The sequence below is a fragment of the Lynx rufus genome, unplaced genomic scaffold, assembly GCF_022079265.1.
Source record: "Lynx rufus isolate CCGP_SWC_20201006 ecotype Redwood Valley unplaced genomic scaffold, mLynRuf1.p SCAF_7, whole genome shotgun sequence".
Classification (NCBI taxonomy): domain Eukaryota; kingdom Metazoa; phylum Chordata; class Mammalia; order Carnivora; family Felidae; genus Lynx; species Lynx rufus.
Genome location: NW_025814889.1, coordinates 132,299,369 through 132,323,395, shown reverse-complemented (window position 1 = coordinate 132,323,395; position 24,027 = coordinate 132,299,369). Strand labels below are relative to the sequence as shown.

Here is a 24,027-nt window from a genome sequence, read left to right as displayed (position 1 = left end):
ACCTAATATCCTTGGGGCCATTATTCTCCATCCAGCAGGCCCACAGAGGCAACGCAGCCTGTGGGCGTGGCCCCTGCCTGAGACCAGCAGAAGGCACATTCCGGAAAAGGGTCCTTCTGCCAGGATCCTGGGAGAGCGAAACAGGTTCTGCAATGGTGGTGGCGAGGTACAGGCCCTCCATTGGAATTGACCAGCACGGGATTGGGGAGTTAAGTGCCCTGGTGAGAAGGTGTCAAGGGAGGCCCCTGCATGCTGGCCCTACATCTGATTTGCATTCTCATTTTATTCCTTCCACCGTCAGCAGATACTCAGGCCCCATGTGAGGTCCTGGAGAGCCAGGCAGTTTGTCATCTAACCCTTGTCTTCAAGATGCTATAAGTGCAGGTGAGGCCCCTTTTTTTCCCAGGTGGGCCTGTAAAGGCCCAGAAAGAGGGGTCGTTTTTTTGTTTTTGTTTTTGTTTTTTTTTGTCTGGAGTCAACTTAGCACAAAGGTTTCACTCTTCCTCACGCCTCTACCCCCAGTGCCTTCCTGTCCTGTCTCAGTGATTTTGTAATTTCTTGTCTCTTCCTCTTGGTGCTTTAAGCGTGAAATAACGACACTGTTACCCTTAGAAGCATTTGCACAGGAAATGACTCCTCCCAAGCTGTGCACTTGCTACTTGGGTAAAGTTGGCCGGTGGCAAGCGCCAGGTGACATTTGTACTCATTCATTATCTATCAGTCACATAAATTTGAGCGAGGCAGAGGAAGACGTAACCAGCCCTGCTTTCTCAGTACCAAACGTAACAAACTCCCTCCTTTCTGCAGTGAAACTTGGGGGCCCCGGGGGCAGACGGGGACATGCCAGAGCCTCCTTGCCCTGTCTGGAATCCCAAAATCAACTCTTAAGCAGACAAAGCCGACTTGGATGTGAGGAGAATCTCCTAATCTCACTTTTGCCTCCTTCTGGCTGTGACTTGAAGCAAATCACTTAAAACCTCTATGAACCTGTTTCCTTACCTCTAAAATGGGTGTGGAAATGCCTGGCTAAAAGGACAATTACGCATGCGCCAGGCGTTTAGCATCCCTTCAACAATCGTTGGCTAGTCCGCTGAGGACTAACTACTAGCTACCCTTCCAGGTGGGCCTTAGGCCAAGGGTCTTCTACTTTTCCTGCTCCCCACTCGGTGGGGGGTTAGTGGGGAGCCGTCCTCAGAGAGGCTGTGCCTCCCCAATCACCCGATGCCTTTAAAGCCCTGGCATCCCGCGTGTGGAGTCCGTTTGCGGAGCGCGGGGACGCCACGGCCGGAAGGCCACGGGTGGGGTGAGGCGCACGAGGCGGTGCTCGGAGCGGGATCAGGTGTTTTGAGCCACCAGACCTGGAGTCAAGTGCGCAGCCAGGCCCGGCCGAGCCCCAACTTGCGGGCTCCAGCTGCGTGCTCCCGGGACTCGGCACCGCCCCCCGCGCCTCCCACGCGCGGACTCCAGGCAAGGCTCGCCGGGCCCCCGGGGCCCACGCGGCGGGCGGAGCGAACTGGGGCCTTTGTGTTCAAACAGCCCAATGGGCGGTGGCAGTGGGCGGTGACGCGGGCGGGGCCCGGCCAATGGGCGGCGGCCTGTCAGCGTTGATTGGCAGACGCACACATACACACTCGGCCACGCGCGCGCCGGCCGGCCCCACTCGCGCAGCGCGGTTCTGCGCGGGTCTCATTGTCTGCTGCGCCCTCCGGCCCGCTGGCCTCGTCCCGCGCCGCGCTCCCCGGGTCCCCGCGCCTAGCGCCACTCGCAGGATTCGGACGCGGGAAGGGGGCGCGCCCAGGCGGCGCAGCGGGCCTCGGACGCCCCCGGCCCCGCACGGAGCAGCCGCGGCAGCAGGTAACAGCCGGCGGTAGGCCTCTGGCGGGCGGACGTGCGGGGCAAGGGTGGTAGGCGGGGTAGGCCGGCCTTTCCCGCCTCCCCGCGGGCCCCGGCCGGACCCCGGGGTCACCGTCGGGCCGCCCCAGCCAGGGCCGAGCTGCCCAGGCCTGGTTCTTCCTCTCCCGGCCAAGCCGGGCCGGGCTCCAGCCCCGCCTGGCGCACGCCCCTGGGCCGGTCGGGAAGGGCCAGCGCCGTGCCGGGGCCAGCCGCCCTGACTCATCTCCGCAGCCCGCCCCCCGTCCCCGGGGCCGGCCGCCCACTGGTCAGCCCGGAGGGCGGATGTCTCCAGGCGGGACTTCCCCGGGGCAGAACCTCCCCGAGAGGAGGGGAGCGAGAACCGGGCTACCTCAAACCGGCCCAGGGCAGTGCCTGTGTTTTCGTGCCAGGCAGGCAGTTTCCAGGGACAGGCAGTTCTCTGCCCTCTGCCTGTCAGACTCCGGGAATAGGAGGGAGGCCCATTTTGTTCAGTTCTTAAAAAAAGAAACCAAATAAATAGGAGGCGGGAGTGTGACTTAGTGCAGAACCGCAGGGAAGGCGCGTGGTTAGTTTAAAAAAAAAAAAAAATCTCTGCAGGTTCAGCCCGCGGGGAAAATGAAGGGAGAAGGGAGTTAGCCCCTGGAGCGTTTTACAGGTCCCACGAAGGAAAGTAGTGTGAAAACGTCCCGTGGAAGTCGCCGGCGATCTGAGTTTGCAGATTGGGTGGACACTGCCATATAAGTTTGCCGAGGGGGGTGTGGGGAAGGTGGAGTTGAGAAAAGGGATGTGGTTCAGCACAGAAGTGGGGAGGGATGTTTTGTTTGAGGGTTTCTTAACTCTGTGTGTGTGTGTGTGTTTGTGAGTTGGTGAGGGTGGGGTCTATTCAGATACGCAAAAGATTCGAGCTCCTAGAGATTCATTTCTTGTTTTGTTTTGGAAGATTCAAGCCCTGACCTTTCTCATTTTCTGAAACCGGACTCAGTTGCAAACTATTTTTTTTTTTGATACTAGGACTACAGGAAAGACTAAGAAGCCTCTTGGTGGGGGGGGGGGTGGAGGAGGGTGCTGACTTCTGATGCTTTCAGCCCCCCCACCTCCCCACACCTCCCCTCCCCACCCCTTCATCTGAATATTTATATTCTTGCCAACAGCAGCTTGAGTTGGCAGAAACGTTGCTTTGTTTCTGCCCCCCCCCCCACCGCCCCGGGTGAAGGCTTCGTCCACTTCAGCAGGTGGGGGTTGAGGAAGAGGAGTCTATATGGGCATCTGGAGCTTTTAGGTGGGGAGGGCAGTAGTGGGGGTGGCATTACCTTATAAGGAGAGGAATACAGAAAAGGAGCCAGGCCAGCTTCCTGCTTTGGCTACTACCGATTGGTCCCTTTACTAACACTGTCTAAAAACCAGGGGGCGGGGGGGAATGCCAGGTGGGCATCGTACCTGGGCAGACGCCAGTCAGACCGAGACATGAGGCTGCTTGTTTTTCAGAAGAGGACTTCTGAATTCTCCGGCCGGACTAACCAGACCTTCTGGTTTCCATAGGCTGGAGTTGGGAAACACTAGAACCTATACCCACTGCACAACCTAGGGAACTAATAGTATAAGGAATATGAGAAATGATAATAAGTCACAAGTACCAGGGACTCTCGTGGGGGCCTAAGTGTAACAAAGACTTTGTAGCATGGGCAGGCAAAGGCACCACATTGAGACTCCTCACGCGGGGAATCTGAGATTTTGAATTTGGGTTTCTACATCTGAAAGGCTGATTAATCCCGCCCCCCCACCCCCGGTCGTCAAACACCACCTTTTGCCACGACTCTTCACCTTGGCTTCGAGTCCTCGGTATCCGTTCCAGAGCCTTGATTTCCCACGGCACGTGGTGACTTCTTCCCTCCAGCAGGGATTGACTGTGATCCCACACGGCCGCTCCACCTCCCTGTTTTGTTAGTTTGTTGACAAATATTTGTCGTGTGACAACCCGTTCTGTGCATATTCAGGGCCGTCAAAGACTCTGGTTGGGGACACACATTTCCTAAAGCAACTTGAAAACGTTATGGTAGAGGGGGAAAGAGCCAGGCCGTGTCACCTGTCCAATCTGAGCTCAAACCCTGCCTCTGTCATGTACAGGCTAGGGGACTGTGGGCAAGGTCACCGGTCGTCTCAGGGTCCCAGGTGCCTCCCTTGCACAGTGGCGGTAATAGTACCTCCCGTGTTCATAAGGATCAGAAATGAGTGCGAAAGAAGCCGGGCACCCAGGAGGCATTAACAAAGTATTCCGTCATCACAATTATCATCATACAGGATGCCCTGATGTTGCACTACAATGATCACTGAGGGGCTACAGCATGCGGACACCTTCAGCATGTAGGTGGGCTCACCCCAGAAAGGTCTTCTCCGGTCAGCGTTGGATTGGGACCCTGAGTCAACGAGTCTAGCCACAGGGAAAAGAAAGTGTGTCCCCTCTAAGAGAAACAGCTGGAAGGCGCGCGCACCCAGCTCCAGGGGGAGGGCAGCGTAGTGGGATGGCCCGACTAGAGACTGTGTGGGCAGTAATGATCAAAGGCATTCAGTTAGCGTCTGTTGCGTGCCTCTCACGTTCCACCTGCTCTGCTACTTGCTAAAGGCTGCAGAAGGTCCGGTTCTGCCTCTCAGGCAGCTCCGTGTCAAACCGAAAGCCAGAAGAGCGTGTGGAAAGCACCGTGAGAGAGGCCACCTGGGCACTAAGTGAGCCCGAGGCAGGGCCGCCTGGCGGCAGGGTGGGTGGTGCCGGGAGATGCTCCGTACACGCCCCCTTGTCCCCACCTCTGGGGCTGTCTGTGTTGAATGCGCAGGGGGTAGGCTGTTCGCCGGGAGGAGCTGAAACACCTGCCCCCGCCAGGCCTCACTGGTCTTCCTTTCTCTCCCAAGACTCTCTTCAGGGGGAGAGTCCCCATCCTACCTCGTCATGTCTCGCCGAAGCCAGCGCCTCACGCGCTACTCCCAGGGCGATGATGACGGCGGCAGCAGCAGTGGAGGGAGTTCGGTGATGGGGAGCCAGAGCACCCTGTTTAAAGACAGCCCTCTCAGGTAGGGGACTGCCGTCTCACCCCTGCCTCCCGCCCCGCCCCGGCCACCCACGGATAGCGCTGACCTGCTGAGCACAGCCTTGTCCTGTCGCCACCTGACTGGGCAGAGATCAGGTGCCCGTATCCAGCCGAGGGGGAGCATTCACACCTTTGAGGATGCGAGGCCCCAGCCCTGCTGTCTCTTCTCCCCCTATTGTAAGCCAGGCTGCTGCCCTCTCGGTCAGAGAACAGGAAGTGGGGAGAGGCAGCTTCGAGAATAAGCCAGGCCAGAAACCCCGCCAGAGCGGGCTGGGTTCACAGGAGCCCTCTCTGCTCTGGACGGATGTGCCCGTCTGACCATCCTCCCCAGACCCAGGAGTACCTTCTGCAGGGCTTCAGCGGGGCCCGCAGAGGCAGCCCAGGAGAGGTCCCGGTCCGAGGAGCATGGCAAATGAGCTACAGCAGGCGCCAGCCTCATCCTGCCCCGCTTGCAGATATGAGGCCCAGATAACCGCTCACGAGGCTTTGGCTAGCCCTGGGAGGCCAGGTCGAGTTGGTCTGGGATTTCAGTGGGTGGTTGAAATTGCTACTCCCTTAGAAGCATGGTGGCAGGGTGGGGGTGGGGGGGACAAAAAACTTTGGCTTTGAAGTTAGAGACCTGGATTTGAATCCTGCCTTCATCACTCACTGCTGGTGGGATCTGGAGATAACGGGGGCAGCGACTGCACCTGTGGTTAGCGCAGTCAGCAGCTGGGAGCTGTCCGTTGCCTGGCAACAAGGCTGCCCCACTCACCAGAGGCGGGCAGAGCGGCTCCCTTTCCTGTTCCCGGCTGGGCTCACCTGCCTGCTCCCCTCCTCTCCCCTGCCGGCTCCCCTCCTCTCCCCTGCCGGCTCCCCTCCCACAGGACCTTGAAGAGGAAGTCCGGCAACATGAAGCGCCTCTCCCCAGCGCCGCAGCTGGGCCCCTCCTCCGACACGCACACGTCCTACTACAGCGAGTCGGTGGTCAGGGAGTCCTACTTTGGCAGCCCCCGGGCCGCCTCCCTTGCCAGGAGCTCCATCCTCGACGACCAGCTGCATAGCGACCCCTACTGGGGTGAGTGTCTGAAACCTGCCTCCCGAGGCTTTGCTTCCTCTGGAAATTTAAGGTCCAAACTCTCCCCTCTCCTGAGTGGTTTCCTAATCCCCGCCGGGCCAGAGGAAGGGCTCCCCGTCCTCAGAAGCCCTCGGAAGAGGAGCCACAGGCCACTTCAGACAACGAGGTGGCCACGATGCTGCTCCAGGCCCGGAGACCCCTCCCCCCCCCCATGGACCCCGGGGAGCTCAGGAGGAAGCTCAGGGCAGCTCCATCTGTCAGAAACGCTCCTCAAGGTGTCCCCGTGAGGCCCTCCGGGATAGCCTCCTGCCCCAGGAGAACCCCGAGTTCTTCCCTCCTCAGGTGAGGATCTGCGGGTGAGGAGGAGGAGAGGCACGGGCGGCACCGAAAGCAGCAAACTCAACGGGCTCTCTGAGAACAAGGGCTCCGAGGACTTCCTGGGGTCCTCCTCAGGTTACTCTTCAGAGGATGACTATGCAGGTGGGTGACGCCTCAGGGATACGCTCCAGCAGGTTCTGGGGCTGTTGGGGGAGGTGACGGGAAGCCCGGGGAAGGTGCCCCCCTGCCAGCCTGAGAGAGCGTGGTGTCTGGCAGGCCCCTGCGCAGACCAGCTGGGCACCCCCTGGTCATGCCACCGTGGCACCCCGAACCCAGGCCTGGGGCGGCCCCTGACATACTGTGACTGCCCTGTCCCCGTCAGTCGGAGCAGCCTATGGTCGACTCCGTTGTGTCTGCCTTAACGGGGCGCTTCACACGTAGGAGCTGCTTGACCCCTTTGGTCTAGCTCGGAACGATGGATCGAAGGATTGCTGGTGAGGAGAGGGGTGCAGACAGTAAGCTCAAGGGAAATAAAATGTCAGAAACCTCCCGTCGCGTTCCTTTGACAGACCTTTACTGACCCGCTAGGTGCCAGGCCTGGGTGACGCTCTGGGGATGCGAAGGAGAATGATACGTGGTCTCAGCTCACAGTCTAAAGGAGAAGATAAATAATAGGCAGTCTCCCTGTCTCTGGGCTCTTAAAAGGGAGGACAGACTGAGCCGTGGCCTCTCTGTCCCTGCAGGATACTCGGAGACTGACCACCGTGGTTCGGGTTCACGGTTAAGGAACGCAGCCTCTTGGGCAGCCTCTTTTTTCTGGATGGTGGTCACTTCTCCAGGTGGGTGCTGGCTACTCTGTGCACGGCTATTTCCATTCTCTACAGCAGTCCCTTCTTCCCCTTCTTCCCCTTCTCCCTGTGGTTGGGCATCCCACCGAGAGACCATAGGACGAGCAGGGAGAGCTCGTCCTAGAATAAGCCCCTGGAAACCAGGAGCCAACACTCTAACACTCCCACTTGGAAGGGCAGGAGCAGCTGTGGAGCAGGATGGAGAATGTTGGCAGAGTAGGCAGGTGGGATTCGAGGACAGGTGCACCGGCAGGTCAGCATTGGGGGTAGCGGCAGGGAGGGCTGCAGGTGGAGACAGTAATGCTCTGAAACCACAAGCTGCAGGCCGCTGGCTGAGGGTGACACTCAGGCCTTGACCGTCCCTCTTCCAGGCCGGCTGTTTGGACTCCTCTACTGGTGGGTTGGCACCACCTGGTATCGCCTGACAACAGCTGCCTCCCTCCTCGATGTCTTCGTTTTAACCAGGTGAGCGAGACTCCCACCTTGACAATGACTCAGAAAGCCCTGGGACAGAAGGGACCAATAAGCTTCTACACCTGTATATGTCCTTTCTGTGAAGGTTTCTTTTTCTCGACTTTACATGTAGTTTTAATCAGTGAGCATGGAGTGGACTGTCCAGAGCCCCTCTCTGCCTGACAGATAATGGGATCGAGTCAGGTGTTGCCTTCCAAACCGGTAGCCCTTCAGGGAGAATTCTGAAATTACGGGTTCCTGTTACTTGGCTACTTCCTGCGAGATGCCAGCCCCCATCCAGCCACGTCTGAGTCTGACAGCCTGGTCCTACTCTGGCTGGCCACGTTTCAGGCTCTGGCCCAAAAAGTGGTGTTTCCGAGGAAAGTTCAGCTTTCCTCCTGGCCCTGGGGCAGTCTAGAACCCGGTGTTCTCTGCTGGGTGTTCAGAAGCCAGGCATAGGCGCTGCGTGATGCTGTGGGTTGATTTTCTAAGTCCCTGACCCAGCAGAGCCGGGAAAGAAGACTGAGCCAAGAGGTCAAGGTCCTCTGGGCGTAATCCTGGCTGGACGATTGGCTGAGGATTATGCTGAGAAGAGGGCCAAGGGTGGATCCGTGTCACCAAAAGAAGGTTCCATATTTTTCTACAAGAAAATATTATTGGGGCACCTGGGTGGCTCAGTCGGTTAAGCGTCCAACTTCGGCTCAGGTCATGATCTCACAGTCCGTGAGTTCGAGCCCCGCGTCAGGCTCTGTGCTGACAGCTCGGAGCTTGGAGCCTGCTTCGGATCCTGTGTCTCCCTCTCTCTCTGCCCCTACCCAGCTCATACTCTGTCTCTCAAAAAAAATGAATAAATGTTAAAAAAAATTTTTTTTAAGGAAAATATTGTTTAAGGAGTTCTGTATTTTTTTCTAGAATTGCTTGCTTAGAGGACTTGTTCGTATGAAAATTTCAGGTTTTACAAAGACCCCGTGTTTTTGTTTTTTTTTTTTTTTATCACATCAATAAAATTCAGAGTCAGCATTGTCCCCATTATTCCAAGACTTGCAGGCAAAGCTCTAAAAGTCTCCAGTCCAGCCCTGGCAAGATGAGATGCTCCAGGGCATCCCCCTCCCAACTCTAGTTTGGCACTCAGGGAAAGCCTCTGCAGACTCCCAGCGGGGATATAGAGCCCTGGATGCTCTGTGACACCTCTTCCTCCCCTGCTGTCCCCTCCTGTGGCCCAGGCGCTTCTCATCCGTGAAGACATTCCTGTGGTTCCTCTTGCTGCTGCTGCTTCTGACCGGCCTGACCTATGGTAAGCTTGCCCGGTGTTGCAGGGCAGGGGTAGGGCGAGCATGCCGGGCCGAAATGGAGCTGGTGAGCCAGAGGGGCAGGGCAGTGTGGGTGGGGGGCTGGCGCCGAGCGGACACGCAAAAACCAGAGGGATGGTGATCGCCTACAGGCAACGGAAGGAGGCAGGATGAGTGGAGTCAGACTGAGCCTGGGCAGCTCAGTCCCAAGCTCTCGGCCACTCCTGTCTGGCCCTCCCGGCTCCTCGTGGACCTGTGTGGCATTTGCAGGGTGTCCAGTGGGTGAGAAGGGATATGCCCCAATCCGCTGATCTTGTGTTCTGTTTGGGTGGCCGCACTTGACTGCCTGGCATGTCAATAGAGCATCCTTGGGGCCATCTGAGTCAGAACATGCCCTAGTACAGGAGTACTGGGGTAAAAAGCAGGGATCTTGACAGGGATCTTGTTGTTAGTAGTCATTTTCCCTGCATTCCAAATCAGGGTGTAGTCTGAGTGAGTGAATTCTTGTTACAACATCAAGTTCAATCTTTAAGATCGAAACAATAAAGTTGTAAAGAGAAGTCTGCCTTTTTGTGCTAAGATATTTCATTTAAAATTTTTTTTTGTTTATTTATTTGAGATAGAAAGCATGAGTTGGGGAGGGGCAGAGAGGAGGGGGTGGGGGAAGAGAATCCCAAGTAGTCTCTGCACTGTCAGCACAGAGCCTTACAAGATGCTTGGTGGTGTTCCATTCTCTATCTTAGGACTTTCACGTGTTCTGCATAGTTGTAATCATTATTTATATATATCGTGTTCAGCTTCTAATCTGACAGTGTTGCAGTCTCACGATTCCACGTGAGTTGCCTTCATGGCCCCCAGGCTCCGTTTTAATTATTGTACCAATTTATAATTAACTTATAAAGACCACGCTTTACCTTTTTTTAGAGCTGGTTTTATAGGTTTAGCATCTACTCAGCTAGTATTTATTTTATTTAACAGCCAGGTAGAAAATTTTTCCAAGTGTGGACTTCCTTTTTGTTTGCTGTTACAAGAAGAGCTTGTTCACGTCCAGTGGAAACTGGGCATCGCCCTTGAAGTAATAATGACCCTTTACGATCATATAGTGCTTTGTTCAGGAGTTACTCTGTTAACTTGAGCTTCACCGTGGCCTCATAGGGTTGATGGGGCCGATGTGTGCGGAGGGCCTGAAAGGCCGGTGGAGTGGGCTGCTCAGGGAGTGCATTAAGTGAGGTGTGTCCAGAGGGTCTGATGGAAAGCCTGGTGGGCGTGTGCTTCCGGTTGTACCTGCTCACGGCCAATGATTGAGTGGCAAGTGTGGTCTCCCTGGGATGGAGACCCACTGGCTGATACGGCTCTCTCGGTGCCCTCATCCCCCACCCCACACGCGTAAGCTCAGGAGTAAACACATCACAAGCAGATGGCCCCTGAAGCAAGATGCAGGCGTCTTTGTGGCTGCAGCCTTGTGTTGTCTTGGGTCAAAAGCACCTTCTCTTAGCAGGTGTCTCCTGTTTCAGGGATTCTCAACCATGGCAGCTCATTAGAGTTATCTGGGGAGCTTTTAAGACTCACCTATAGAGGGATACTCCAGACCCGTGAATTCATTTTCTAGACAGTGGGGCCAGATATTGGGTATTTTTAAGCTTCCTGGTGATCTTTTTTTTTTTTTATGTTTATTTTTGAGAGAGAGTGAGACCCTAGACAGAACACGAGAGGGGGAGGGTAGAGAGCGAGGGAGACACAGAATCTGAAGCAGGCTCCGGGCTCTGAGCTGTCAGCACAGAGCCTGATGCGGGGCTCAAACCTATGAACCACGAGATCATGACCTGAGCCGAAGTCAGACGCTTAAGTGACTGAGCCACTCAGGCGCCCAAAGAGCTTCCTGGGTGATCTTGCCGGACAGTCTTGGCTGAGAGCCACCATCAGGTCCTCTGGTTGTACCTCTGGATCATCCCTAGCTTTATTAGAGCTATGTTCTCTGAGTTTTGCCATTTACAGAAAGATGGGGATTCCTGAGGAGTGTGAGAAAGCATATACTCTGGGACCGTCAGGTGGAAGTTGCTGCCTCAGAGAATGATGGGAACCTCCATCCTTCGTACTGCCTTCCAGAAGCAGCCCAGCTCGCAGAATGGGACAGGCTGCTAACAACCCATGTTGATTAGGCCACCGTCTTCAGCAGCGTGTGCCTTCTGGCTTATGGCCACGGGCCTGGATAAGCCCCTCTCTTCTGTGTACAGGTGCCTGGTATTTCTACCCCTATGGGCTGCAGACCTTCCACCCTGCGATGGTTTCCTGGTGGGCAGCGAAGGGCGGCAGCAGGCAGCATGACGTGTGGGAGTCCAGAGACTTCCAGGTGAGTAGCTTAGGGTCACGGGTCCTCACCTTGCCTCTATTTGCAGTTGATTTCACTGCCCTTATAGCTTCCGTAGGCGGTGTCCTAGCTGGTAGACTGCCTTGTCCCCTGTCTCTGCTGTTTGGGGTACAGGCACTGGGAGAGCAGTTTGGGCTTAAATAGGACTCCAAATTGTCCCAAATCAGTTGCCATCTTAAGCACACACAAAAACAAAACAAAACAAAAAAACAGAAGGAAAAGGAATCAGACAAATCGTTTCAGCTACTTTGTTCCTTCTCTATAGTTTCGTAAATATTTCCTCAGCATCTTCTAAGAGTAAGGCGATGGGCTGGTCAGTTACCGATTACCACAAACAGATCACCCCTAAAATCAGTGCCTTAAAGCTGCAAGCATTCGACTGGCTCACGAGCCCGTGGGTGCCCTGGGTGGCTCTTCTGGTCTAAGCAGGGACGGGCTGCTGGGTCAGCAGGGGCAGGCTGGGTGCCACACGTGCTTTTCTCGTCCAGCAGGCAAGCCCCGCCTCGTTCTCTTAGCAGACGACCATGGTGCCACAAGAGCAAAATCAGGCCTCAATTCAAAACTAGCACACTGTCCCTTCCTCCACATTCCAGGCCGAAGTAAATCTCAAAGCCAGTCTAGACTCAAAGAGGGGGGGGAACAGGGGCGCCTGGGTGGCTCAGTCGGTTGAGCATCTGACTTCGGCTCAGGTCACGATCTCACGGTTCTTGAGTTTGAGCCCCGCGTCGGGCTCTGTGCTGACAGCTCGGATCCTGGAGCCTGCTTTGGATTCTGTGTCTCCTTCTCTCTCTGCCCCTCCCTCACTCATGCTGTGTCTCTCAAAAATAAATAAAAACATTAAAAAAGGGGGCGGGGTAGACACCACCTCTTGATATAGCACATGTGAGGCCACACTGCAGAGGGTACAAATACAGGGAGGACGGGAGGACAAGAGCCTTGTCTGCACTCTGCCCGAGGCTGCCCAGGCTGTGTCCTCAAGGAGCCTGCAGTGTGACGCGGGAGGTGACAGGGCACACATAACCAGAATGTGTGCGTACATGTCATGAAGACACCAGTGAAAAGTTTTTCATTCTTTTTCCCCTAATGACATCTGAATTTTGCTTGTATCTTGCTGAATTTAACTGGGGAACACATTTTTAACCATTTATTTTGGCGAATATTACCTTCCCGACTGCCATGTTGTCACATAATGACCTATTCTGGCATTATAACTTTCCCTTTTGGAATCGTTAGTAAGGATGTTAAGTGCAGTTCAATTTCAGGACTACCTTTTCTGTGAGAAGGAGGAGGTAAAGAACGAACACACCTTTGTTGTACTTGCTTACGTTTGCATAAAGACACTAATAAAAATAGTTGCCTGGTGTGGGAGCCGGTGGTGGCTGAGGGCCCAGGTGGATGGGACACAGGTTAGGAGAGGACTTGTCACTCTTTGCTCTTCCTGTCTTGCAGATGTACTGCCTATGTTAAAACATTTAAAAATCAGAAGCAACGTCTGCCCTCAGGAGGCGGCCCCGGTCTTTAATTGACAGTTGAGAGACTATAATTTCTCTTGGCAAAGATTTTTGTTTTTAAGCCAACAAGGTTTTCAAAATCCATGGCATGCTATCAGGTGCAACCGTCAACTCCAAAGGACTTATTCTACCTACTCTGTGGGCCTTCCAGTTAGAAGAAAGAGAGCCTCTTCAAATTGTTTCGTCTTTTAGCCATAGCTCTTTTTTTTTTTTTAATTTAATGTTTGTTTTGAGAGAGAGAGAGAGACAGTGTGAGCAGGGGAGGGGCCAAGAGAGGGAGACACAGAATCCGAAGCAGGCTCCAAGCTCCGAGTTGTCAGCACAGAGCCCCACGTGGGGCTCGAACTCACAGCTGCGAGATCATGACCTGAGCCGAAGTCAGACGTTCAACTGACTGAGCCACCCAGGCGCCCCTAGCCATAGTTCTCTTGAACGAAGTGGGCGGCTGAACCTGTTGGCCGCTCGCTTTCCTGCATATGCACACATGTAGGAGAGGGAAGGGGGCTGGCTCCAGCCCGGGAGGCCACCCTGCCCCCTGCCGCTCCTCTGGTCCTCTTCTTGGACCTGTTCCTCCATTTGGGCCCTCTTTGGAGAGGGCACTGTGTCCCCTCCCACCTGGCCTACGCACCCGTCCTTGGCACCTTGTGCTGCACTCTGTCACCACGTGTCCGCATACTCGCGGTACCCCTTTGCCCTGCTGGGGTACTCACCTCGCTGAGCACGGATGGTCCTCAGGACCAGCGTGAGTTCACATTTGGGTTTCCTGGGATTCCCTTCCCTTTCTCTTCAGGAAGCACTGTTGTCCTAGGCCCCTCACCTCTATGGCTTTTCCCTCTCACCCCCTAGCAGGCTGAGCAGCGCATCTTGTCCCGGGTACACTCTCTGGAGCGGCGCCTAGAAGCTCTCGCTGCCGAATTTTCCTCCAACTGGCAGAAGGAGGCTGTGCGGCTAGAACGTCTGGAGCTGCGGCAAGGGGCCGCTGGTGGGGGAGGCCACGTAGGCCTGAGCCACGAGGACACCCTGGCACTTCTAGAAGGGCTGGTGAGCCGCCGCGAGGCTGCCCTGAAGGAGGACTTCCGTAGGGACACCGCCGCTCGGATCCAGGTCTCTGAGCGTGAGCAGAGTGGCGTGTGGGTGACACCGTGGGTGTGTGGGGTGGAGGGGTGAGGCCCTGCACACCCTGACATGAGAGGGACAGCCGTGTCACTTGGCAGTCACTCACCTTCTCTAAGCCTTCGTTCCTTCCTCTAAAACGGAGACCCTCAGGTTTCCCCGTGCACTCCCAACCCCGACTGTGGAAACAGGAGACCACAGAGTGCCTGGCACAGTAGGGGTGCAGCAGAGATCAAGGGGGTCTTGCGTGTTTGAGAAGCACTTGTGGCACAAAGGCCAGGAGCCAAAGTTTGCAGGCAGACGGGCCTGATTCAGTCTCCAGTTCTGCCACTTACTGGTGGTTGTAAGTTCCCTCTGCACATAACTCAGTAAAATCCTCAAGACTCTCCCCTGTGTCTGACAGGAAGAGCTGGTCACCCTGAGAGCGGAACATCAACAAGACTCAGAAGACCTCTTCAGGAAAATCGTCCAGGCCTCCCAGGTTGGTGGACTCAGGGGCACCTGGGGCCTCCCCAGTGGGGCCCTGATCTATAGTTCAACATCTGCTCTTGGGCTGAGGCAGCTTGGTTCTCCCAAAGGGTGCTTAGACACTAGATGGGGTCGGGGTGTCATCTCCTGACTTCCACTGGAGCTGAACCCACGTGCACAGGAATGCTTTGCAGGGATGCCCGGGGGTGTGTTTGAGGAAGGGTCGCTTTCAAGAGGCCTGTTGTGCTGGGTATAAGATGCTGAATGAATGAGGGAATGTATGCATGCCTAAGCATGCGGATGGGGCAAGCCTCTCATGAGGACCTAGGCCAGGAGGTGGTTAATGTTTGCTGGAGGAGTCAGGAGAGCCTGGGGCAGGGCTCTGCTGGAACAGAGACTCCAATAGATCCTGCTCTGGGAGACTGACTGCTCTGAGCCTGGCATATGTTGTATTTCTGCCTTCTTCCTGCTTACAGGAGTCTGAGGCTCGACTCCAGGAGCTGAAGTCCGAGTGGCAAAGGTAATGGGCACTGCCATCCGGCCTAGGCCTGCTCTACCCCTGACCTCTCCACCCCACACCCTGGCAGGCCTGGGGCGCAGAGCCCCGGAGCAGAGTTCTGATTGTGTTCTGAACAGAGAGGGGATGGCTGAAAACTAGCTCAGGAACATCTGAAGGGCAAGAGCGGTTGGGTGGGAGAGGGGGCACCGCAAGAGAACTGGGATTTGTGGGTTCACTCGTAGACCCGCTACCTTTTCTGTACACACTCATGCAGGCTGCCTTCCGTGCCCCAGACATCCACCCGTGTGGAGGATGGAGAGGCCGAGGCAGAGTGAATTATGGCTCTGGTCTTAGGAAGGAAACAGGATAAGAATTCGCTCGTTGGGATCGGCAAGCCAATTCGAAGGCACTGGGGCTGTGTTCTACAGCCAGGGTCCCTACGTGGAGGCCTTGCATTTGTGTGCAGGTGCTGGGCACTCACTTCTGTCGGGAGCCAACTAGGGGATCCCCTTGTGTTCCTCGGCGTGGCTTCACACCTCACCAGAGATCCAAGGCTTACTCTTTTCTCCTCTCCTTGGGAGTAGGATGACCCAAGAGTCCTTCCGAGAGAACTCCATGAAGGAGCTGGGGCGACTGGAGGGCCAGCTGGCAGGCTTGCGGCAGGAGCTGGCGGCCCTGAGCCTGAAGCAGAGCTCGGTGGCAGACCAAGTGGGCCTCTTGCCCCAGCAGCTGCAGGCGGTGAGGGATGACGTAAGTTGGAACCATCCAAGTCCCCTGCCGAGCACCGTGTCCTCTGAGAGTGTCTGTCCTACGAGTCTATACGGCAAAGAGCCTTTTGCCCTGGTGGCCTGCTAGTCCCCTGAGTCTGGACTTGGCCCAGATGTTGGCTTTCGTAGACAGTTCTTCCTGTTTTGTTATCAGTAACACGGAGAGTTGGTCGTAACGCTTTCCTTCAGGTGGACTAGCGGGGTGTGCTTGGCCCTTCCCGTCCCGGCTTGTGTTCTCTTCCCGCCCCCTCCACTCCAGCCAGGAGCCGCCACAGCAGCACTGTCCCTGTGAGCCTCTCAGAGACCTTCGTTCTGTCTCCAGGTGGAGTCCCGGTTCCCTGCCTGGATCAGTCAGTTCCTTCTGCGCGGCGGGGGGGCCCGCAACGGGCTCCTTCAGCAGGAAGACATGCAAGTTCAGCTGCGGGAGCTGGAGGGCAGGATCCTCGCCCACGTGGCCGAGATGCGGGGCGAGTCGGCGAGGGAGGCCGCCGCCAGCCTGGGGCTGACGCTGCAGAGGGAAGGCGTGATCGGGGTGACAGAGGAGGTGAGGACCGTGGGGCCCCGGGAGCAACCCCCACCCTCACCCCCTCGTCCAGCGCCCCCCTCCCTGGGAGTCCTAGACCCGCGCAGTCGCACACTGCCAGCTTCCCGGTACGTCCCAAGACCACGTGCGGGAGGCTCCGGTGCTTGCTTTGGGGCTGTGGGGGCGGGGGGGGGGGGGTGCATCTAGGTTAAGTGGCACGTGTGGCTGGACACCAGTGTGTGGTGCAGGATAGGAGGGGGCCAGTCCGGGGTTCCCTCGCCCCCAGTAGTGGGGGCTCAAGGGTGGACGAGTCTGCTGCTCGTGGCAGCTGCCTCGGATGCCTGTTTTAGCAGGTGCAGCGCATCGTAAACCAGGCCCTGAAGCGCTACAGTGAGGACCGCATCGGGATGGTGGACTACGCTCTGGAATCAGGAGGTCTGTGGGTGCGCTCTCCCCACTTTGCAGAGCCTGGTCCCGTGCTGGCCGCCCCCCTGGCATCTGCCGGGCAGCCGTGGTGCTAGGCGGGCAGGGCTCGAGATGGGCAGAAATCACAACAAAGGCAAGCGAAGAAACTTGGAGGAGCCCGGATGAACTGAATACCATCCTTGGCCAGGGAAACTGATGCTCACAGCTGTAGTTGGGGTGAGGTTGAAGACGGCCTGGGGCATCTGCCCTCCCACCTTGAGAGAGGACATGGCCGTAGGGGTCCCTCTCGAGTTCCCTGGGCTGGTGAGCAGCACAGGTGTCAGCGTCTCCCTCCCTCCCCTGCTGGGGTCCAGCTTTAGGTGCCCACACTGCCTGTCTTTCCTGTCTCAGGGGCTAGTGTTATCAGCACCCGATGTTCTGAGACCTATGAGACCAAGACGGCCCTCCTCAGTCTCTTTGGCATCCCCCTGTGGTACCATTCCCAGTCGCCCCGAGTCATTCTCCAGGTAGGTACCCGTGAGGGCAGCAGCAGGGGCCCCGAGCAGGTCGCCTACATAGCTGGGTGACTCCCGTCCTGAGCCAGCAAAAGCCGTGCTCAGGGTGGGCCGTCTTTGTCACCCGCCCCGTGCTGATGTGACTTCCTTTCCTCCTCGTCCCCCCAGCCAGATGTGCACCCAGGCAACTGCTGGGCCTTCCAGGGGCCCCAGGGCTTTGCTGTGGTTCGCCTTTCTGCCCGCATCCGCCCCACTGCTGTCACCTTAGAGCATGTCCCCAAGTCCTTGTCCCCCAACAGCACCATCTCCAGTGCCCCCAAGGACTTTGCCATCTTTGTGAGTATTCTACCTTTGGGGGGTCAGAGGGGCTACGGGACCCTGTGAGTCTTTACTAAGGATAGAGCCAGGACCGTTATTTGGGAGGAAGGGGGCAGATCTGGAAGGGATAGCCCCAGCCTGGGAAATGGTAGCTTAGGCTGCGCTGGAAGAACCCACGTCCAGTGCTCAGGCCCCTGTAGTCCTACCAAGGCTGGCGCTGATCTGCTCGGGGGCGGGGGACCCAGTGTGGGAACAGGAAGGGAGAGCATTCTTCCCCGGGTGACTGGGGCACTTGTCTAAGAGCAAGATCTTCCCTCCATCCTTTGTTCTCTTTTCAGGGATTTGATGAAGATGCGCAGCAAGAGGGGACACTTCTTGGCCAGTTCACCTACGACCAGGATGGGGAGCCCATTCAGACCTTTTATTTTCAGGTATGGGACTCCGCTGTGCCAGCGGAATGGTATATTCAGCTTCCTATCCGTTCGGCAGATGGTTTCCAAGCACTTACTCCGTGTCAGGCACCGGGGGCTCAGGTCAAGAATAGGCACAGCCCCTGCCTCCCCACAGTTCGAGGCAGGGAACAGGGACAGCTGTCCAAGTGGCACAGGAGAGGCACCACATAGACATCCACACAGAGGGGCCCGTCCCGGACGGGGAGCAGGGGGCAGTTGTCAGAGGGTGCTCCTCCTAGCCTCAGGCAGTGCCGCACGGCTAGGGCTCTGAGGGAGACTTCTGGCCTCAATTTGAATGGGCATCAGTCTCCCAGGGCCTTGTTAGAAATGCAGATTGCCAGTCTCCACCCCAGGAGATAGGCTCCCACATCCCGGCAGCCCCAAGAAATCAATGTTCTGACAGCCCAGTTGAAAGCTGTGCCGGGGGCTTGAGAGCTACACTAGGGGTGAAGAATTGGGTGAGGTGGCAAAGGGACAGTGGTGGGAAGGGAGGCCGGAGAGGGGCAGGCCTGGCTACCAGGCCAAAGAGTTCTGGCCCTCGGGGCTGGGGTGGGCACTGCCACGTTTTAGGCAGAGAAGTGACAAGACTGTGCGCTGTAGTCAGATCATGTGACCGTGTGAACGGTGCACCCAGGGGACAAGACCGGTCAGGAAGTGGCTGCGGAGAGTGTCGGGAGTGAGGATGGAGAGGAGGTAGATACACAGTTGCAAGTGTCAGACTGGACAGAAGTGGAGAAGGTGGAGGGGAGGACTGTCCCAGGTGCCAAGAGGCAGGCTAATGCAGGAGTGGGTTTGGCCACCAAGTCTGAGGCACCTGTGGGCCAGTCCCATGCAGCCACCAGGGGACCAAAGACTGAGCCATGGGAGTGCCTAGGACGTCTGGGGCATGTGTGCTGACCGAGCCTTTAGGAGACAGTAGAGGAAAAGCGGCTGTGCGGAAGGCCAGAGGACGGGAAGGGAACGGGAAAGCGCTGTGTCTGTTGGCGTCGAACTGGGGGCCATTTGCTCCGAAAGCTCAAAAATCATGGCTTTTGGAGCAAAGAGGACAGAGACCTGCTAAGAACTTGAGGAAGAAAACTCTGCCTAATTCAGAGTAAAAGGATTCTTTTCCACCGTCAACATGTATCAGATCCTCCGTGACAGTGATTGTGTCCCTTGACCATGATAAAGAGCTCCTGTGAATCTGTCTGGAATGAATCTGGCTGGTCCTCAGCTACAAGGCCATTTTTATGTGGCTGTGGGTCATGGCCCCTAGAGGACCTCTGAAGCCCCTGGGACTCCTTGGCCCACAAGCTGGAAACTCTGCTCCACGATCTGAAGACAGGAGCTTTGCAGTCCAGCTCGCTGTGGAGGCCTATGGGAGGGGTGGGGGAGGGGGGCATCGGACCCTGGGGGTGGCTGTCCCCCTCTCTGCCCTCCTGTCAGCGAGGTCTGAGGGCTTGGGACACTCTTAACACCTTCTTTCTCTACCCAGGACACTAAAATGGCCACATACCAGGTGGTGGAGCTTCGGATCTTGACTAACTGGGGCCACCCCGAGTACACCTGCATCTACCGCTTCCGGGTGCATGGGGAACCCACCCACTAGGCCTTCTCTGTGCTGCTGCCAGCCAGCTGGGAGGCCAGCCCCTCCCAGCACGTGCCCCCTTCTCTGGGAGTGGGAGAGCAGCGCCCCTGCCCCTTCCCCACATGCTTGACCAGCGCACTGACTTCCAGGAGCAAGAACCTCTGGCCCGATGGAGACAAGAAAGAACATGCAGGGCTTTCCTAGCGCGGGGCAGCTCGAGGTAGACAGCAAGTTCCAGCGTCCCTTTTTGTGACCTCCTTGTGCCAGGCACTGGGTGTCTACTTCCCCCTCTTGGGAGGGTGTATATATGTAGCATATCATGGGGGATCGTGAGGCAGGGGGAGAGGCAGTGAGTGGACATATGTCATCCCAGCAGAGGTGGGTGAAACCTGTCTGCCCCTTACCCAGGATGGGGGGCTGGCACCCAAGGAGCTGCGGTTGGTAGGCGTGTGAATGAAGCAGGTGCCAAAGCCATGGGTGGGACAAGCAAGGGCCTGGGGCAGGTGAGCTGCCCCTATCACCTGGCAGGGAAGTGACGTCCTCTAGGAGGAAGGTGCTCACAGTGCAGGCTGGGGCTGAGCCCCAGGCAGGAAGCTGCTTGTGCAGGGCAGCCGGGCTCTTCCAGAAATCTAGTGCCATCAACCTATGGAGCTTGACCCCCTAACGTCCCCCAAAGGCCTCTCTATACACTGTATGTGTTCTGGGTCAGAGTGGGCCACGGGGCTTCTCATACCCTTGAGGGTCGGGCTCCTAGGAGCCTCTAAGGGAGGCTGCCTCTCTGGCTCTGAGGGGTCACGGGGGCAGCCAGTAGGATTCCCCCTCTGCTGGGGTTAGTGCTTTCTCTCTCCCCTGATGTTGGGACCGAGGCCCACTCTGCTCCCCATTCCTGCTAGGGCATGCCTGTGCCCCAGAGCAAGCTTGCCACATTCCCCCAAGGTGCAGGGAGCCCAGACCTGCCTTTTGAGGCCATAAGCAGCTGGGGTAAGCTTAAAAGGGTGGGGAGCAGCATACTCCCCAGACTCTCGGGATGGTCCAATGAGAATGATGGTGACATTCAGGATGTCGTGGTGGGAAGAGGCCTGTCCGCACTGTGGGCCTTGTCCCACCACCACCTGACTGTAAGGGGCTCAGCTACTCCCTTGAGACTCTCAGCTCTTGCTCAGATTGTTTCCTTTCTGGCTCATTTTCTAGGGGGGGGTGGGGTGCTGTCAGGGGTGTGGGCTGGGGGAAGAGAGGGCTTTGAGACCCAGCAGACTCTGCTGTATTATGTATATATTTTTCAAGGTCTGTTTTTTAACTGAAAAGCTTTGGGCTTGATTCCTAGCCCCGTTCTGTGGGGCACCGGGTGATTTCAGTTCCTTGTAACCTGGCTGCCAGGGGGGGTTGCGGTGCGGGCAGGTGCCGTAAGAACAGGGCTGAGCCCCAAATGGGCTCCAAGGGGATGGAGCTAGAAGGAAGGTGAGGCCTAAGGCCACCTGTGGGCCTTTGGCACTGGCCCCAGCTCAGCCCCCGCCCCCCCCCAGACAACCAGGTTTCATTTTGCGCTCTCCTGTCACAAATGCTGCACTATTGGTTCTGAATTTTTTATCTCCAGATTCTAATTTATGCCTATGCAAAAAAAAATAAATTATGCCCAGGATTAATAGAGTGTGTAGTTTTTTTTTTAAATCTGAAGTCTGAGCCTAAACAATGCCCCAAAGACTCATTCCTGAACTTTAGAAACCAGACTTCTCCACTAAAACCTAGCTGGAACAGGGCCTGAGGCAGGCCCTGCTCTGCGATTCTGGGCTCAGGGGCTGGCAGGAGAAAGGAGGGAGGTGGCTTTACTAGGCCTCACAGACACCCCAGTGTGAAGGGGCAGCTTTCCCTGCATCTCTCAGTGCCATCTGAGCAGCAGGCAGAAGAACTTACCTGCTTCACAACTGACCACGCCTGCCTTCAGTGCGGATCCTCCCCACGGGAACTAGGCATCTGCCCCTCGTACCTGTGCTGGGATGGAGCCCCTGCAGAGCCGCACCTACCAGCTCAGGGGAACGGGTCCTGGCCCTTCCCTGTAACTCTGTCCCCAGATCCAGTGCCTCCCGAGAAGCCGCTTGAAGGGACTGGGGTGGGTCCCCAACCACGCTTTCCAGTGTACCCGGTACCTGACCCAGGGCTGGTCCCCACTGCAGCTGAGAAAATAAAGGCAGGGACAAGTCAGTAGGGAGGGGCTGGGGATAAACCACAGGAGACAGTAGCAGGTGCAACGTAAATCCAGCCCTGAGGCTTCGGGCCAGTTAACCGCTCAGTCCTGTGTGCCAGGAAAGGCCGGTCCCGGGGCTCACCCCCAGTGACCACGCGCTCCATTCCCCTTACTTCACTCAACACCTGCTCTGCATCTGGTGCCACTGCTCAACAACGGGGATGTCCCCAAGTTGCACCAGTAAACGAGTGCCTGGGACTTGCCACGCACAGGGCTCCGTGCCTCTGCTTGTGTGCTTCTGGGCTGGGCGTGTGCCCTCTGCCCACCTGCCCGCGTCCAAGTCCTACTGTCTCCTCAGGGGCGCAGCTCTCACCCCGTTTTCCCCAAGGCACGCCCCGTGATCCCCAAGCTTGCATTTCCCATTGCGCCGTGGCATATTCTGTTACCTTATTCTGTTCAGTAAGCCAGAACAGGGGTCCCAACTGAACTAAAGACACCACAAATGTTAGCTGCACGTACAGAAAGGGCAGGATTGGCCATTCGAGAGGATCAGTTAACAACTTTATTCTTTATCATCTACAAAAGGGCTGGTGTTTTGTTCCAAAGTGAGAGTTGGTAGGGCTGAGACCCGTAGGGGACCTTTGGAGTCCCTGTTAATGACAGTAAAACATTGTATTCAGTCAGCCCCTGCCAGCAGGTGTGGGCCTGGCAACCACAGATCCAGACCAACCTCCTGAGTGAGGACAGAGGCCAGGGTGGAGGCCACAGCTTCCAAAAGTAAAGCGGTGATGCTCTTAGGGGCAAAAGAGTTCAGGCAAAACAAGGTCCCACCCTGGAGAAACCCTGTGGAAACACAGACGCCACAGCACCTCCCACGGGGACAGCGAGCAGGGGGCGCTGCCCAATGCTAGAGTCCTCCACTTCCGAAGGCACCAGCGGGCAGAGGCCCCTGTAAGCAGAACCAGGTCAAAAAGCAAGAAGGACACAGCACACCGAGGAACAGGCAGGGGCCAAAGGGCAAGGAGCAGAGCAGCTGCCTACGGATGGCCGCGGCGTGGGCCGGTGCAGGAATGAACGTGCCCACTGGAGGCACTGCTCTCTGAGCTTGTTTCCTAACCGGAAAAATGGAACACCACCTCTTTCCTATCTAGTAGCTTCAAAATCAAACAAGTGAGGGAGACACCCAACAGCACAGCCACATCACAGAGACTTGTCAACACCACGTTTCTCCTTCCGAGCTGCCTATCGCCACATGGACTTGGCAGCTGGTGCAGTGGTAAGCAGCACGGGGACCGTTCACTGGGCACCTCCCATGTGCTGGGCACATCACAGCTTCACCGTACGTTCTCTCACCGAATCCTCACAACCCCCGTGACAGAGGCGCTTACCTCTTGCTCTAGACGAGGAAACTGAGCGTCAGAGAAGATTGGCAGCTTGGCCCCTGTCACCGCTGGCAGAGGAGCCTGGGTTTTGAAGCCACACATGCCCGAGAGGAGAAGCTGGGCTCCTCCTGACCCCGCCCTGCTCCACAGCTGGGGGCTCCAGAGAGGCACAGCCAGCATTCCCCATGGCAGCACCTCCACCTGGAGGGCCTGGGCCGGGAACATGACACCATCAACTTGGAACAAACTTTTATTTTCTGTGCCGGTCCGGTCAGTCCATGGCCATGGGTCAGTGGTAACTAGAAATAGTTGGAAGGAGGGGAGGGGGAGGGACCAGCAGTTCAGAAGCAAGAAGAATGGAGAGGGCTGGGATGGGAAGAAGGCAAGGCTGAGGAAGGACCCAGCCAGCTGGGTGTCTGCCCTGGTTAGAAGAACATATCCCTACCCACCAGTCCACCCTAAACCAAGGGCTTCTGTCCGCAGCTCAGGCCAGGCTCGTTTGGGCCCCACAGGGCCATCTCTGGCCTGGAGGACCCTAGGTGGTGAATCTTCCAGAGGGCTTAATGCTCTGTGCTGGGCCCGGAAGAATCTTTTTCACAACCCCCTACCTAACCTCCCCACACCCCCACAGGGGCCTCCAAAACTGGGGCTCAGACCTTTCCCTGTTGTGCTCCTGTAGCAGCCAGCTGGGGCAACACGGCGGGGCTGTGGTAGGGAAGAGGAGTTGTAGCCCAGGCCTGGCTCAGAGGAACACATCCCCACCAATAGGAGGTGCTGGTGAGCAGGACCCAGAGTGAGTTGATGCGAGTCCAGGTCAGCCATCAGTGCCCCCAGGCCCAACAAGATGCAGAGTTAAAGTTCAAGGGCCAAAGCCTCAGCTCAGCAGAATCAGCAGAGCAGGAGTTGCCCTGGCCTGGCCAGGCAAACAGGATTGTCTCCAAGGAGAAAAAAAAAAACCACCTGCTGTCTTTGGGTCAGTGGCAAGGGTCAGAGTTAGGGGCAGGAAGGGTCCTACAATCCAAGTGCCACTCCCCTCCACA

At 56.8% G+C, this 24,027-nt stretch overlaps 1 protein-coding gene across 4 annotated transcripts; it reads left to right on the top strand.

The window, feature by feature from the left end:
* The first annotated feature begins 1,655 nt into the window (after window positions 1–1,655).
* Window positions 1,656–21,066, top strand: SUN2 (Sad1 and UNC84 domain containing 2). Of its 4 annotated transcripts, XM_047066920.1 has the most exons (18): window positions 1,656–1,854; window positions 4,777–4,935; window positions 5,819–6,009; window positions 6,352–6,489; window positions 7,071–7,166; window positions 7,547–7,640; window positions 8,852–8,922; window positions 11,152–11,267; window positions 13,643–13,900; window positions 14,313–14,390; window positions 14,854–14,897; window positions 15,461–15,626; window positions 15,966–16,187; window positions 16,517–16,601; window positions 16,983–17,098; window positions 17,255–17,422; window positions 17,743–17,835; window positions 19,331–21,066. In XM_047066920.1, the coding sequence occupies exons 2-18, from the start codon at window positions 4,814–4,816 to the stop codon at window positions 19,442–19,444; spliced, it is 2,172 nt and encodes a 723-aa protein (XP_046922876.1). In that variant the 5' UTR covers window positions 1,656–1,854; window positions 4,777–4,813; the 3' UTR covers window positions 19,445–21,066. The 4 variants fall into 4 exon arrangements, with proteins under 4 accessions (XP_046922876.1, XP_046922875.1, XP_046922873.1 ...); XM_047066919.1 differs by lacking the exon at window positions 1,656–1,854 and having other exon boundaries at window positions 13,646–13,900; window positions 16,520–16,601; XM_047066917.1 differs by lacking the exon at window positions 1,656–1,854 and having other exon boundaries at window positions 13,646–13,900.
* The last annotated feature ends 2,961 nt before the right edge of the window (window positions 21,067–24,027 follow it).